The sequence below is a fragment of the Brachyistius frenatus genome, unplaced genomic scaffold, assembly GCF_029030835.1.
Source record: "Brachyistius frenatus isolate BFR_SWC_R1_liver_20210118 unplaced genomic scaffold, ASM2903083v1 Contig_3, whole genome shotgun sequence".
Lineage (NCBI taxonomy): Eukaryota > Metazoa > Chordata > Actinopteri > Embiotocidae > Brachyistius > Brachyistius frenatus.
Genome location: NW_027210602.1, coordinates 3,179,880 through 3,195,876, shown reverse-complemented (window position 1 = coordinate 3,195,876; position 15,997 = coordinate 3,179,880). Strand labels below are relative to the sequence as shown.

At 39.6% G+C, this 15,997-nt stretch overlaps 1 protein-coding gene across 1 annotated transcript; it reads right to left on the bottom strand.

The window, feature by feature from the left end:
* Nucleotides 1-955: 955 nt before the first annotated feature.
* cercam (cerebral endothelial cell adhesion molecule) lies at nucleotides 956-15,460 on the bottom strand. Its single transcript, XM_069703379.1, has 15 exons — nucleotides 15,410-15,460; nucleotides 15,272-15,304; nucleotides 14,154-14,207; nucleotides 11,846-12,006; nucleotides 10,607-10,717; nucleotides 9,663-9,780; nucleotides 9,371-9,505; nucleotides 9,074-9,278; nucleotides 8,710-8,829; nucleotides 8,426-8,502; nucleotides 7,915-8,021; nucleotides 6,930-7,062; nucleotides 6,339-6,466; nucleotides 5,585-5,788; nucleotides 956-3,435 (listed from the first exon to the last, which is right to left on the bottom strand). The coding sequence occupies exons 2-15, from the start codon at nucleotides 15,275-15,277 to the stop codon at nucleotides 3,201-3,203; spliced, it is 1,794 nt and encodes a 597-aa protein (XP_069559480.1). The 5' UTR covers nucleotides 15,278-15,304; nucleotides 15,410-15,460; the 3' UTR covers nucleotides 956-3,200.
* Between the last annotated feature and the right edge of the window lie 537 nt (nucleotides 15,461-15,997).

Genomic DNA, 15,997 nt, shown 5'->3' with positions numbered 1-15,997 from the left:
AGCTGAGAAGAAAACCCCCAAAACAACAGCAAGAGAAATCACTGCCAGTCTAGTATCACAAGCCACCATTTGTAGAAGCTTTCGACAAAAGAATTACACGGAGCTGGACAAGACGCAAACCTGTTATCAGCAGTGAGAACCAAAAGGCTCGATTGGAATTTGCAGATAAATATAAAGACAAGCCAGAGAGGTTCCGGGGCAGTTTTACTTACAGATGAGACCAACATGGAGGTCTCAGCATGTGTAGCTTTCCTCATTAATGATGTAACAGATGGTGGCAGCAGGATGAATTCAGAAGCACACAGATGAATTTCACCTGGGTGTGTTCAACGCAATTCCTCTACTGTCACTGGCAAGACCTTTATCCTGCAATAAGACAATGAAGCAGAAGATGCTGCCTCTGCAACCAAGGCTTTTATCAGTGACAAAACACGGAGGGGATTTAGAGTGGCTGAGCAACTCACCAGATTTAAGCCTGATTGAGTTTCAACCTGCTGAAAAGAAAACAAACTGTGAATGTAAGGGTTGAATTATATTTTTGTTACTTACACAGATGACTTCACACCAACAAAGTAACCAGATAAACAAAATCTGGTTTGACTGGCTACACCATTACAATGCTGATCCAACAAACAAAGATGCTATTTTTGATCAACTATTGAGTAGTAATACAACAGTCAATATGCACTTACTAAATCAGTCCACAAAATATTTGAAAAAGAAAGGCCCAAATATGAAAACCTACAACAGTGTTTTAAAAGACTTTCTTTAAATCCAGGAAATAGTGCGTTGCCTGGTCCACCTGGTTAATGCAATAAAAACGATGCTATCTTGTGGTACATTTTTGTACTGCAGCATCTGGTAGTTGTAATGTACTTCAATACCTCTGTACTCTTCTCTAAAGATAATTTGGTTGATCACTTAACCATTCGCCACATTTAGACAACAAAAAAAGTGTACAAACTTTTTTTTATTAACATTTGAACAGTTTGTTGTCCAGTTGTCCCAACAATCTGTTGTATATTACATGTCTACAATGTATTGCTCAAAGACACTGAAAGAGGCAGAAAAGCCATTGCACTTGATTGTATGTTGTACTGTGACTGTCAACCACATCACAAAAGACTTGACAAATAAATTAGGACATATGAAGGAAAAGAAAGATGCACAGTGATGGAAAAATACATGAAATTAGAGTATTACAAATGATTGAAAAATAAATGAAGTAAAGGCTGTCATTAAAAATCCTTGAAGGACATCAGTATTACAACATCAGTTACTTGCATTGCAACCCTGTCGAGTTTCAACATATTCCTGGAGAGACATGGGTTCCAGTGATGCTACAAAACGATTATCAAAGGCTGTGTTTCAATATGGCTTTCGAGATTTATGCTACAACACATGGGGGGTCATTTCTATTTTCTAAACTTAAGAAAGCAGAAAAAAGTTAACCGGTTCTCCTCCACAAACTATGCATACACTGGGAAAAAAACGACAACACTCTTTACTTAATATGCTGCACTGATTTTAGACAAATATTTGAGTGGCCCCAGAATGAGTTGGCTTATTTTGCTGGAGCATGTCTAAAATAGTAGTAATAGTATGATTAAAGTTAAAATGTTCTACAATAGTGCATTATTCAATTATTTTGCAGTATTATAATACCAATAATATGCATTGCCAATTTAGACATCCTGAAATTACAAAAAGGCCTTTTGATTCAAGTTTGTGTTCAACAATTAAAGGTTGAACATTGTGAAGACTGATGCTATGACAAAGTTAATTTATTTTTAAATTAAAATAGAGTGATGTCAGATATAGCAGCAGTACAATCCTCTCTCTTAAGGCCATGTTAAATTTCAATATTTATTTATGCATTGATTTTAAGAAGTTAACATTTGTGGTTTGTGGTTTAAATAAATAAAACTACATATCAATATAAAATTGTTAAATATCAAAAAAAGAGTTGGTGGCTTTTCAGGTATCATACTAACTCTGATTATGGAGCTGAATTTACATACCCATATGTGAAATGTAAAAATATGAAAACACAACCATAAAGTAGAAGGTAGTCCAGGTTAACCCATTCATAAATTGCAGCTTAAATTGTTAAAATTCAAACATTCTTAAAGTCACTAACAAAATACTAAATATAATGTGATACCAATGAACTGGTTCAATACTGTCCATTGGCTTCAAGACTGTTCATGCTGAGGGAAATATTGATCGTGGACAGTCTGGCTTCTTGTAAGATACAGTTGTATCTCTCAACAGTTCCAGTGGAAGACGAATGGAAGAATGGAAAGACAAAAATACCTAAATGAAAATAAGAATAAAAAAGAAATAATAACCATGCCCCAAAGCAAAATGAGCCTGCCTTCACCATTCTTGAATCATGGCGTGCTCTAATGTTGAGAAGATTCAGTTTTCCATATGCCGATCAGGCTAAAACCTTTTTTTAAAGGTCCACTGCTGTTGTTAACAGTTTGTCTTCTCACTTTTCTGCCTTTCGCTGGAGATGAACTAGGTGTGTTTCCACTCATCTCGCTCCTTTGACTTCCTTCAACTCACATCCACTTAAATTATAGTTATCATTATTATTATTATGGTCTATGTTCTGAGGAAATAATGTCAAAACAATATCAGACTTCAGTCCAGACTTGCCAGGAGTTGTGAGCAGTGCAATTATCTCAGTCTGTGATCAACAGAATAGTCCTTGAGAAGCCACTTCACTGGTTTTGTTTTTTGTTTTTGGGTTATTTTTTGAAAGCTGAGATTAGTGTTATAAAAATGCAGTCATGACAAGAACACACCATTACAAGCACACATTTAACAAAAAATGATCATGATATCAGCCATAGAAGACTATCTAAACATTGGACTGTTTGACAAAAATCTGTTGTGCAAGTTCTTGCATTTGAAATGCTGAGACGTGTGTCCGAGTATGGCTTTACAAACTGCCTCTTTACAAACTGCACCTAAAGATGTATCCCCCCCCCAAAATTCATCTTGTCCCTTACACTTGCTAAAATGTTTAAAAAAAAAAAAAAATCAAAGTCCAGTATAAATGACACTGAGCATGTCAGTGGCGTGACACAGGCTGAAATAAAGTCTGAGAACACTTTTTCTTCCCAGCATCTGTCTCTCTGACCTCGTAGCCTTTTGACCTGCCGCGTCTGCACAGCCTCATCTGCACCGCACTAAAGTTCATCCCTGTAGGCAGCTGACAGCATCTCGGGTGCCGGCGACGCCCCTTTCAGGGTCTTGTGGGAACCCCGCCAATCGGTCCTTACCGAGTCATCATCCCACAGAGTTGATGTCTCCGTGTCGCTCACCCACTGGGAATCACCAGCATAGTGACACGGCTGGACCAGGAGGGGGCGCACGCTGAAGACTTGTAAATTTCTGTTGGGGAAATGGGACTTGTAGTCCTCACTGCAGAGGGAGAACAGTGACAGATTACATTAGTTTGATTGATTTGAGACTTAACAACACATTTAGTGTGTCACAATAAAAGACTCCTAATAACAAGCGTGGAAAACTGCATCTTAGATTCAATATTTGTGCATTTTGGGGAATTTTTCCTACAACTATGAATCATCAGCAGTATTTTGTAATGTATTAGGAATACACTGATTGGACAAGAGATGCAGAGAGAGGCCGATTTCTAAGACGGTTCCATTACTCTTAGCATGAAGGGCGACAGAAGGACCAATGCGTGGGGCGCAGTCGTTGTGCATTCTTAGCGGGGTAGTCAAGCATATCAAATTAGAATCACAGAGGTGAGAGAGAGAGAGAGACACAGCGAGAGAGAGAATAGAGAAAGTGGGATGGCTATAAGCCAGTTTTCCACACATGACGGAGCACACAGACACTGCCAAGCCTTCTGGTTTGCAGATCCTTGAGCACAAGGTGGATTTCATTCCTTACAGCCGCTGCCTGGTGAGAACTGGGGCTAATGTCAGGGATATAAGGGCTTGAAATGGGGTCAGTGTTCCATGCAGCCGTTAGGTGAGGGTGGAGTTGAAGCAGATATTTCATAAAGCTACTTTGTTTTGAGGGTGTCACAGCTAATGCACATCACAGCATATACTATACCACAAACAAATAACAACCAAAAATGATACAACCATCCTGCCTGGGTTAATGGCAGTCAGGAGACAGAAAAGGCATTAGTGGAGGAAAACAGAGAAGAATAGCAGCAGACATTTTTTTGAGATGCTTGAAGGAGCTAAACTCTGTTGCTGTTTTTAGACAGCTTTGGTCTGGATCAACATAAATCAAAGTAAAGACAGAAGAACCAGACTATAGCTGTACTTAGTAACTCCAGTGCAAAGTAAATACCTACCTACCTACCTACCTAAACGCTAACATGTTCACAAAGACAATGCCTATTAATGCTTAGCGGGTACAAAGTTTACCATGTTCAACATCTCAGTTTGGCTTGTTGGCATGCGCACATTAGTTTATTAGCATTTCAACATACAGCTGAAATTGTATGGTGGGACTGCTGTTAGTTTTGCAGGAAATTGGTCATAGACCAAAGTATTGGATGAATTGATCATTTTGAACTGATGATGAATTAAAAGTTAAAGCTTCACCAAAATGGTTGCAATTAATCCTGAGGGAGAGATGAGTGTGCGTATCAAATTCCATGGCAATCCATCCCATAGCTATCAGTAGTCAATATCAAAAACCTCATGGTGGTGCTCGATAAAAAAATTTAAAAAAATCAGTGGATCACAAGAGGAATTTGGATTCAATTTCTACAAATCACAAATGTCTGTGGAAAACAATGATCCAATATGGTGAGTAGATGTCAAAACAACATTGTGATGCAGTAACTTTGACCTGCTGGTAGCGCTATATTGAAAATGAGGTGATTATTATCAAAGTCAGTAAAATGTATGCTCTGGGCACCATGAATGCGTGAACAAATTTTAATCAAGTAGCTGCTGAGACATTTCAAGTCTGCCACAAACACATCTGCATCCCTTTCTGGCTGTCTATCCGTCACACTGTGCCTAAAAAAAAGTAGCAGTCCACACTGGCCAAAATCCAGACAATCAATCCCATAGAGAAATGCTGCCATGAGGCTTGTACATCTTCAAAAGGAAAATGTTCAGAAAGATAAAAAATAAAAAAAATCTATTTTGAAATGTGGAGCTCCAACTCAGCCTGACAAGCACTACATGTTAGAGTGACTTCTATTCGGAGCATCTCACTGAATTAAAACCATGTCTTTACTAGTTCTTTAATCTACAATGTCCCCAAAAAGCCAAGCTAAATATAAAGTGTGTGCACAAGTTTATGCAGCTATAGGAAAGAATGGTTGTTGGGTTTTTTTTTCGCAATTATGAGGTTGGTTTTAGCTTTATAGTTCTTACAGCAGAAGGAGATTGTTGAAAGATGAGTTTTATTATAGAAATAAGCAAATTAGAGTATGTTTTATAAAACAAAACTGTCTAATTTCACAAAAATTTGCATCAAGATGAATAAAAGAAATGCATGGGTAGTTGTGGTTATGCGTGCGAGAGCATATTTCTGCCAGTGAGTGGATGAAATGCCTTTTTGTGATACGTACTTTGGATGTTTGTCATACATGATGGGGAGGAATTCATCAACAGGCAGCATTTTAGAAAGTGGCTCAGCATTGAGCAGTTTTTGGGCTCCCTGCAGGGAGATGGCGTAGGACAGAGTCCAGTATGAGTAGTCGGCCACCACCAAGTTCCGAACGTGCTCCACCGGCTCCTCATTCGCAGGATTCACTTGCTTCCTACCGAGGTATCTGTGGCAACATAAAGCCAGAAGGAGAAATGAAGAGAAGAAAACTGTAGCAAAGAAAAGAAAAAAAAAAGACACATGGTCACTAAAATCTGCTGGCAGATGTCCTGGAAAGTTTCATTTTTTCAGCATATGTTTTGCATATTTATCTAAGCACTTTCACGAAGATGTGGCAACCATAAAAACACACAAAAAAGAAGCTGGTGAACATCCAATTGTCCTGCCAATAGTTGCTCTGATCATGAGTCTGACGTCTTGTCTAATCCTCTAAGTATGATTTCAATTAAAACCATTGGTTTCTCTGTACTGTCAGACCTGAAACACAGAAACTCAAATTAACATCTGTCTTTTGGATACAGACACACACGGAGGAATATTCACACCGCGAGACCATTGAACGCTGTTTAAATAAGCAGTGAGTGAGGTACGCTGCATTCGTGAAGGTGACCACTGACCCCACACCTGGGGTCACTGCATTAACTTAACCTGACCTTGCTCATCCCGGCCTAATATAACTCCCACCAAAACAGGAACCATGATGGAGCAGGTCTTACATGAGGTCCCAGTCCAGCTCCTCCTGCTCCACCTGCTCCATCAGTCGGAGCACTCGTCTTTTGAAGTTGGCCTGGAAACGAACGTCGTCCTCAAACACCAGCGCCTTATCCATCTGCATGTCCACCATCTGACGAGAAGAGGGAAAACATTTATACACCCTGTAAGCCTCATTTATTGAAGAATCCAAATGCTGGTTTTCTTTTTGGATTCGGTTTTAAATGTAAATTCCCAACTTGCTTTATCTTTTCAGAACAAGCTGGAGTTTTAGTGCCGAGTTCGGTATTTTACTTTTGTCATTTTGAAACTGCAGTATGTGTGACAGAAACACCCACAATTTAATGTTATTATTATATGTACATAAATATATTATTTATCATTGTACTTTTTAGCTAAACATGCTGCATATGATCAGGGATTAGAAAGGAATCCGATTCAATATTAAAATTAACCGAATAAAAACAATCTAATCAGCAGGATGCTGAATATGAGCTTTCTTTGATTGCCTTACATGCATTTCTGAAAACTACAGTAAGTATCACTCCATGCTTCTTGACTGAGCAAGGGCAGTCTACTTGTGTGTATCCTCTCACCTCCTTCCAGATGTAATAGTGGCTGAGGAAGCAGCCCACCTCTCCTTTGGTGAGTGTGCGTCCAGAGAATGGGTCATAGTAGCCCGGCAGCAGGTCAACACCCAGGATCTTAATGTCACTGCTGTTCAGTGCACTACACACGCATATAGACAGAAGAAGCGGTTACACCGATGTAAAATGCAGTCCACCTTGAATAACACCAAAAATGGACAGCTCTTGTTACATGGAGGACAGCTGATGATTTTAACACTACCTACAAAATGCAGTGGTAACACGTGCAGTATTGTTGGCCGTAATAAAGATTTTCTTTTCACAGCATCAATATCTTCATTCAGATTTTGCGCAAAATATGATTAGAAATTAACCCTGAAGCCTAAATTGTCAGCTCTTTGTTACGTCTCTTGAGACAGCTAACTATAAAACTAAACAGAGGCAGAGATAGGAAATGGAAAACAGCCATGACTATATGAAAAACTATGTAAAACAAAACAGAAAGTAACGAGGCAGCGTCACTGAGCCAGAGCCTAAAATAAAGGAAGAACGACATACATTTAAGATCCATAAATTTTCACATAGTATGCATTTACAAAAATCTTCGAGCTCTACACCTCTTAATTTGTTACAATTGATCAGATTACAAATAAAGTGTGTAGAACTTCTGTTTTTCTGCAATTTGTGGCAGAACCATCTGGAGGGAGGGCTGAAGGAAGGTATTTCTAACCTTGTTGCCCACATAAATTTTAACTTTACAGAGACTAGTTGCTAGAAAACAGACAAACCTGTTGAAATCTGTCCTTAGCCTTGGTAAAGTCTGTATATTTTCAACCAAACAGTGAGCTGATGTATAACCAGTATATAATCTATATTTACCAGAGTTTTGCTATTGTGGTTTTTTTTTTCTCCATCTCATGAAACCACTAAACACACTCTCTCTCCATCTGAGCTGTTATTACTGCATTAAGTCTTTGTCTGAGAGTACACTTACTTTCCATCCACGGCATCTACCACCTTGACGTCAACCTCGAGCTCATTCAGAGAGAACAACATCCTATCTCTTCGGTCAGTACGGCGTCGCAGATTAATCAGATATATCTGAGGAGAGGAGGACAGGCGGTCAGTAGCTCTTCAAATTGCATGTCAAAGCTGGCCTGCATGCTGTCGTCTCTGATCTGTGACCCCTGCAGACAAGTATACTGTATGTTCTGTGCTTTCTTGAACTCCAATCATCATGGGAAAACTCTCCAGTAATAACACAAATGTAATAAAAAAAATTAAAAAAAAAACTCATGTCAAGACAACAGGCATAACACCAGAATTATGATGAATAACATTCACATATCCTTGAAATATTAAAAAAAAAAAAATTCTCAGCTGTTGAGGTCACGATACAAGTTGAAAAATCGGAACGATGACATAGGAACATATTATCTTAGTATATACATTAAAAAAAATGCCTTTCTTCCTGAAAACCAGGAAAGCAATGGAGTGTCTCTCACCTCATCAAATCCCATGAGGTCTCTCTGTTTCGAGAACATGTGGGTGAAGCGAGATGGATTCATGGGGGGACCATCGACTTTTTGACAAAGAGGAGACATGAGTTAGGAGAGAAGAGCATAAAGCAGTAAAATAAAGCCTAACAGCGTGAACGTGTGCAGATGTCGTTACTATTGATTCAGAAACTTGCGCTGTTTGTCTTTTATTTGTCAATTTGTCAATCTTTCTGTCAGTATTTCACCTTTTTTTTTTTAAATGAACAGATAGTGAATCAGTGTGTTCTTACTCATGGATTCAAGATGGACGTGGACAAAGTTGAGGCGATCGTCTTCCAAGGTGTGGTGAGGTTTGGCAGGGACGTTCACGTAGCCGTAGCGCTGCTTGTTACACAGATACATCTGTATCTCTGAGTGGCAACAAAGATCAATCAGTCATTATATTATTGAATGAATAAGTGAGCCTGTTATTGTTGAACATCCTAGGATTTTAATCACTGAGTACTATCAGTACAGAGACGCTCAAACAAGTTACTCAACATCAAAGTGAGTGCATACATAGTTAGCTTGAGTAAACCTGATTACTTTTCTTTTTCTGCCCGTCTTTAGTTGAACAGGAACACTAAACATGACTATAAAGAAACACTAACAAACCTGCAGCCCGGCAGGAGAAGGCGAAAACGATGATGTCGTCGTAGGGCCACGAGTAGTCATCGTGAGGAGGGTAGAAAGCCAGTTTCTTCATGCCCTCCTTCCTCAGATCCAGCAGCATGGTGCTGTGGACCATCGGCACTGGGTAGCAGCCCAGTCTGTGACGGTGACGGGTGGGGAAGTACTCGGCTGTTCGACGATAATATCCCTAGCAAAAAAAAGTGCACAGACAGAGACATGGAAAAGTTTGGCGACTCTGAACATGACTTCACTCACTGTGCATTTTAAAGTGTTGCTCACCTGCGGAGTGATACCGCACCAGAAGTTGGAGTACGCTCCCTGAGAGTCTAACATGGGAGCGATGACTGACTTGTTCTCTGCTATCAGCAGGTTGAGGGTGTCTGGGTTGGTGAGGATATTGTCTGTGTCAGCATACTGAAACAAGAGACATGACTGTAGTGTCATTTCTCACTTGAACAGCCATATTTTTTTTCTTGGATGAAACAGTTGCAAAGAAGGAAGAAATTTCATCTGAGAAATAAAAAAAAAAAAAGGTGCTGATATGAATCTGAAGACAGATTTTATAATGTACCAGGATGTAGTCAGCCCAGCGTTTCCTAGCGAAGTTGAGTGCTGCCTGCTTCAGCTTCATCACGTACTCATATCTGGTGTTGGGCCAGTGTTTCGGACCCAGCTCTCCTGCATAGGACCTAAAACAGACAGATGATTTTACAATACTCTCTGGGTACAATGTGGTATAAATTTCCCCTTTTCTCATGTATTTATCATTTCCAACCGAGTTAGGCTGAATGGTTTATATAATAAAAAACATTTCCTAAATAAATCAAATCTCAAAAATCATAGAACACTCTCGACCGCTTTTCTTCGTCAATTGTCAAGATTACGTGCAGAAAAACAGTCCATGTTTACCCCTTATACTCTAATGTATGCACAAACAGAATAACAGCTCATACGAGACAGCGGTGCATGTGAAATGTACTGTATTATGTGACATACAGTGTGCTTGTACCAGTGGATCAAACACACAGTAAGAACAGTTCAAGGTGGAAGTTCTGTGCTCTCCATGCAAAATAAACATAATTAGATGGAGAAAATACAGCAGGACTGAGAACCTAAACAGTTACATGACTGAGGCAGATGAGAAGAGTTGACTCAGACTGAATAATTATCAGGCTCAAACAAATTTCCACTGATAGTCTCCTCAGCTCAGACAAACAGAGACGTGCTGCATCACTCCATAATATGCAGAGAACATCTTATTTTTAGGCCATAAATTAGTTTTTATTTTTAGGCTCCATTATCACTGACAGATGAACTACAAACTCAGAAACTCCAAAGTTATGTATGACACTCCACAGAATATGTGTTTGTCATCCAGATAAAGGTAAGAGGGAAGGATGACTTCTGTGTTTCCCTTCATATGAATGCACGTGGTGATCAGGACGGGGTGTTTGTTTACCTAGATCCCAACTCTAAATACAGTCTACTACCTTTATCTACTGTGTTTGGACTTACGTGGGCTGATCCATTGGTCTCCACTCAACATAGTGGTAAAATTTCTGCATGACAGTCAGCCACTCTTTCAGTATGGCAGTGGTGTTGTCTGAGTTGTGATCTGTGGCTGCCCTGTGGAGCACAGAGAAAACAGAATTCAAAGTTTACTGCACATCACCAAAACTAATGAAAATCCATCCAATTTCTTACGCTTAACAGGGGTCACAGTCATGGTTGAGCAGGTCGTGCAAATTAGTCCAGACTTCCCTCTCCCCAGCAACATTTTTGAGCTCCTCCTGGGTCATCCCAAGGTTCACCGCAGGGTCTCCTACCGTGATGTGCCGACCCATGGCAAGACAGACCAACAAATGAAAATCTCCCAGAAAAACTGATCTCTCAAATGCTGAAACATTAAGTTCAACAATGGCCATAACAAGTTGTACAAATAATGACCAGTCTTATTAGTGGGATTGAGCATCATTTCTGAGTATACACACTCAAATCCTCAATCTCACTTTGGTTTATGATGTCTTTTGATGCGCTCCACCACCTTTGGACAGAGCAGCCAGCTGCACATGATGTTCCAATAAGAAAATACAACACTGGATCCGTTTTCTGTTCATAACTAAGATATCTTAAAGTGTTACTCTAGTAAACCCTTTCTTGTGGAGAGCGAGGGTGGCCAAAGTGATGGAGACAACATAAATGTATCAATTAGAAAAATGATTCTACAGCAATACTGGATCTTTATGCGATTTTTGCATCAGTGAGATCAAGCATTTTTTAATTTACTGTATTAGATCATTTATTTTGCTGCTAACACTACTTTTAAAAATATTTTTTTCTTGCAGGGCTTTTACACTGCTGTATTGGTACTTTTACTACAGTATAATAAAAAAAAAGTAGTTCCACGACTAGTGTCTGTTCAGTTTGTAGTTTTCAGCGTTCAACATCCGGAATGAGTTAAAAAGTTAAATCACAGCTCGAATTGCCAAGTTTCTCAAGATAAACTCAACAGAGCAGCTAAAAAAAAAAAAAGTAAGCAACCCGCATCAGGAAATGAATGCGGCGGAGTGAAAGGCAGCTCGGGTTGTGAAAGGCAGAGAGGGAACAAGGGAGGGGTAGGACGCTGCTGCTGCTTTCACCAACTAATTTAAATGCCATTGACCTTTTTGAACGGCTCCTGTCGTAGAGGAGTCCCCCCGTAACAAACAGCCTTGGCAGTGCATGCAGTCACCAGAGTCCATGCAGGAAACCCACCACACAGAGATGCGATCTTTGGGGTAGTTGAGTCTCTCCAGAGCTCCGAGGTAGTACGGCAGGGAATGGGCAGTATTTCTGGCTATGATCGCGATCACCACGGTCGGAGGCTGCATTTTCGACTCCTCCGGATATTTCTCCTCCGAAAAGTAACACCCAGCCTGGGAAAGAAAGGCCCCGAGAAGCAGAAAGTGAATAAACATGGTGGAGGCTGTTGAGAAATATAATCCACGGTGCATCTGAGCAGCAGCTCGACGCCGCTGTACTCGTCAGCACTCTAAAGAAAGGGGAAAAAAAAAAAAAAAAAAAAAAGGGCTTTCCCAAATTTTCTACCCCTAACTTCATGCACACGCTGGCTTTTTCCAACAACTCATCCAAACCCGGTTCGAGAGAGGGTTAAATTTCAACTTCCGCTGTGAGAAAAGTCTGACAACGTTGTCCAAAAATGGAAGCGTGATTTGGCCACATTTGAATGATTCATAAAGCTCTGCGCACAGTGAGGACACATTGTTGTTGGGTTTTTTTTTTTGTCAATGGTGATATCTTGTAGAGGAAAGTGGGGAAGCTATAAAGTTTACATTCAACAAACTGCATCGCATTCAAACCATGATTAAACAAACAACAACAACAACACAAATCCAACTAAAGGAATTCAACATTTGCTTACTTTGAGTCAAAATTAGTCTCTTTATTTTTTTTTCTCAATATTTGAGTCTTCAGATAAACATTTGGACTGCATTACTGTAAGCATGTAGGCTACATCTGATGATTTGAAAATACAATTTGTATCAGAAGATACTGTATGAAACTAATGTAACTGTAAAAGGCTGCAGGGTACACAAAATAATTTGTATTCATTCTGACTGCAGTTTCCGAGATTGACCAGCAGGGGGAGGTTTTGATCCAAGAGAAGGAGCTTTACTCAAGTCGTCCTGGGGCCTTTTGATCCTCTGGTTTTAAATGGGTAATATTTGGATTGGTTTGATCAAGTGCACTTAAGTACAATTATGAGGTTACTTGTACCCTATTTTTAGTATTTTCATTCCACTTTATACTCTATACTTTATAGGATATTAGATTTTACTCCACTTCTTGTGTACTGAATGACTGCAGAAGTTTCAATGTACCATTTTTCATGCAAAATAACCTTTCAAAATAAGATGATAATAAATTAAAATGAGCTAAAACACTGTAATGATATAATACACTGAAAGGAGCCCCTCCACATAATGACTAAGCAACTTTATAAAATGCTGGTAATACTTGCTGTCTGTGACTTTATTGAAGTATTTTACTCTATGGTGTTGCTACTTCCTCTTGAGACCAGAGTATTTATTCCACCACTTAGTTAATCACAGTTACTTAATATGTCCTGCTCTGTCAAAAGTGGAAGACAAATGAGTTTTCTTGTTTTGCTCCTGCTTCTCGGAAATTATTTAAGACAATGCATCGAATATAAAACTGTACTTGTGAAGGGGGATTGGGTGGCTGAATGCTTGCTGCACAGAGTCCAATGCAGTGAATTCAACAGGGGCGGGGGGGTGGGGTTGGGTATAAGGAGGGTTAAGTAATGAGTTTCAACTTGTAAACACTGGAGGCTTTAATGGGTGAAAAATAAATTCTCAATGGTCAGAGATATGTTCAACCTCATTGTAATTCCTTACATTTAAATGGAGCTGTAAAAGGGACGAGTCAGAGTCTTTCATTTAATAACAACATGGAAAATTTGTGATACTGACCAAAGAGGGGCTTCAAATTTTAAATACAACTCGTAGTATGTCATTTTCCATTTGTAGTCTGTCTTTATTTACTGCAGCCCTATAGCTTTGAGTGGTTCTGTTGACAAGAGGGGATGTAGGTTTTGGTGCTCTCACACAGTCCATTGTCAAGAAGAAGCAAAGAAAACAGAGATTAGCTCCTCTGTGTATAGAAGGGTCAAAGATGCATCTTGAATGTAATGGGCACCAATGTGTGGGCATTAGAAAATTCATGGCTGATCAGAGGATGCAGGAGCAAACAGGTGCACTCAGTTGAGGATTTAGGAGTGAGGTGAGTTTCACAGTTGCGATAAAAGTGAAACAGAGCTTTAAAACAGGAGTGTTATCTTCATGTTAGTTGGGTCACTTTGGTGACTGTAAATAACCTAAATTACTGATTAGCCACAAGTATCATTAAGGGTCTCCAAGTTTCTCTTACTGAAGACTTCCACTGGTACTTTCCTAACTTGCAGCATATTGTATGCGCCCCCATCTACCAAAATGTTCCTCAGCATGTTGAATAGACACGTCTTGAGCCTCCTCAATAATACCTGGAGGTGTCTGGATCTCAGTTTGACAAACTCCTTGAACAGCTGTTGCCAGGACTGTAATAAAAACACAAGATCTCAAGTCATTGTGGTTCATATGTTGCAAGTTTGATCGTCTCTTTAGTTAGAAGAGCATCGTCAAATAGGATTTTATAATGTGCCATATCCCTCTATATAATAAATCATGTGCCTGAATAAAACTTTGATAGATATGATACAACATCACTTAACTAACAATCTAAATTGTAGAAACAATGTCAAGTTTGTCATCTTCCGTCATGTCCAGCAAACAGTTCACGCAGTTAAAACCTGAAGGAAATTATTCTTAAACCAGACAAGGGGCACTTTTTTTTTAACAATAAAAAGGAAATATTGGAGCAGCCTGGGAGAAATACAAACATTAATTTGAAGGTAAAATTATATAAATTGATAAATGTTTTTCAAAAGATGTGCTGACACTTGAGAGAAGGCACTGACTAAAAGTTTGGTACATTTGAGGCTGGGACTTATGGAGGGTTAAACCTGCAGTGAATTTAAGGATGCAAATATTTGAATACTGATGTTCAATCTGTTTAAAATACAATTGAAATTTCAAGCTCAGATGTGCAGCTGGACAGAAGGCAGAGACTGTGAAAAGGGGAGTGATGGGAACAGGAGCAGGAGAATGAAAATGAAGGAAAGGATGGTGGGGAAAGTAGAGATGAAAATATGCATAAATGTGGGTGGAAAATAATAAGCAAAGTGGTATATGATGAATTTAGGCTCTTTTGGCGGGCTCTGTGAATAAACGCAAGCAGTCAAGGCTGACAATAGTGGACTTGGCTTAAAGGGGTTGTTTGTGTGGACAGGTCAGGAAGGTTGAGGGTCAAATCTCTCCTATTCATGACACCCCAAGTGTTGCCACACTCACACACAAACGCACCCGCACCGACGCACAGACATATACGTTATGTCAGGGGCACTTTCCCAGCGTTTGCAGCTGCAGCTGACCTGGGAGAGTTCAACCTCGGGTGCACTAACTTTTCACTGCGAGGTCAAGGGTGGAGATGGCGTTTGTGTGTGGGGGTGTGTGAATGAGGGACAGAGGGAGAAGGAAGGAGAGAGGAAGACAAAAAGAAAACCTTCATTGTTTTCAACAGATTGCAGGAGAGAGTCTGAAAGAAAAAAAAAGTGGACAAACAGCAGTTAGATGAGGATTGTGTTAAAGAGTCAGTTTACCAAAATAAATTTAAAAATTAAAAAAAAAAAATCTGATTTACCTCTCATAGTTTCAATCAAGACAGATACTTTTTGTTTTTTTATGCAGGATTTGAGATATTAGACCCTGAGACATCTTTGAGATAGCCGCCTCCATCCCAGGGGATGTTGTTTGTGGTGTTCACAGCACTGAAAAGAGACATTTGATGAATTTAACAGCAACATGTTTTTCCAGAAGTACCGCCCCTATTACTCTATTTTATTGGAACTACTTCGTATCAAAAAAATAGTCCCCATGATAACTGTTGATAAAGTGCTCTGGAGATTATTTTGATAAATAGGAACAATGATTCTGGATGAATACATTTCTAATGAATTCTTCTTGCTGGTAGCCCCACCAATGAAAGTAAATTCACCCTTTTTGTACTGGAGAAGCAGCTGAAAACTCAGAAAACCATATTTGAAACTCTAGCATGGCTTGAAACATCCATAGGAATATCTTTTTTTGAAATTGGGATGAACTGGACCCGTAACACGTAGTGGGGGGTCTCTCAGGGGCCCACACCTCATGCATCTATACACACAGCCTGCGAGGTGGCCACTAAGCCACCAATCTCTCTTTCATCTTTTCAATCGGCCAGTCAGAGCGC

Excerpts from the sequence above, each read along its gene's own strand:
- cercam (XM_069703379.1), bottom strand. Across the intron at positions 12,007-14,153 it reads TGAGATCCAGACACCTCCAG|GCTGGGTGTTACTTTTCGGA; the intron begins GTATTATTGAGG and ends TTTCTTTCCCAG. Across the intron at positions 9,506-9,662 it reads GCTGGGCTGACTACATCCTG|TATGCTGACACAGACAATAT; the intron begins GTACATTATAAA and ends CTCTTGTTTCAG.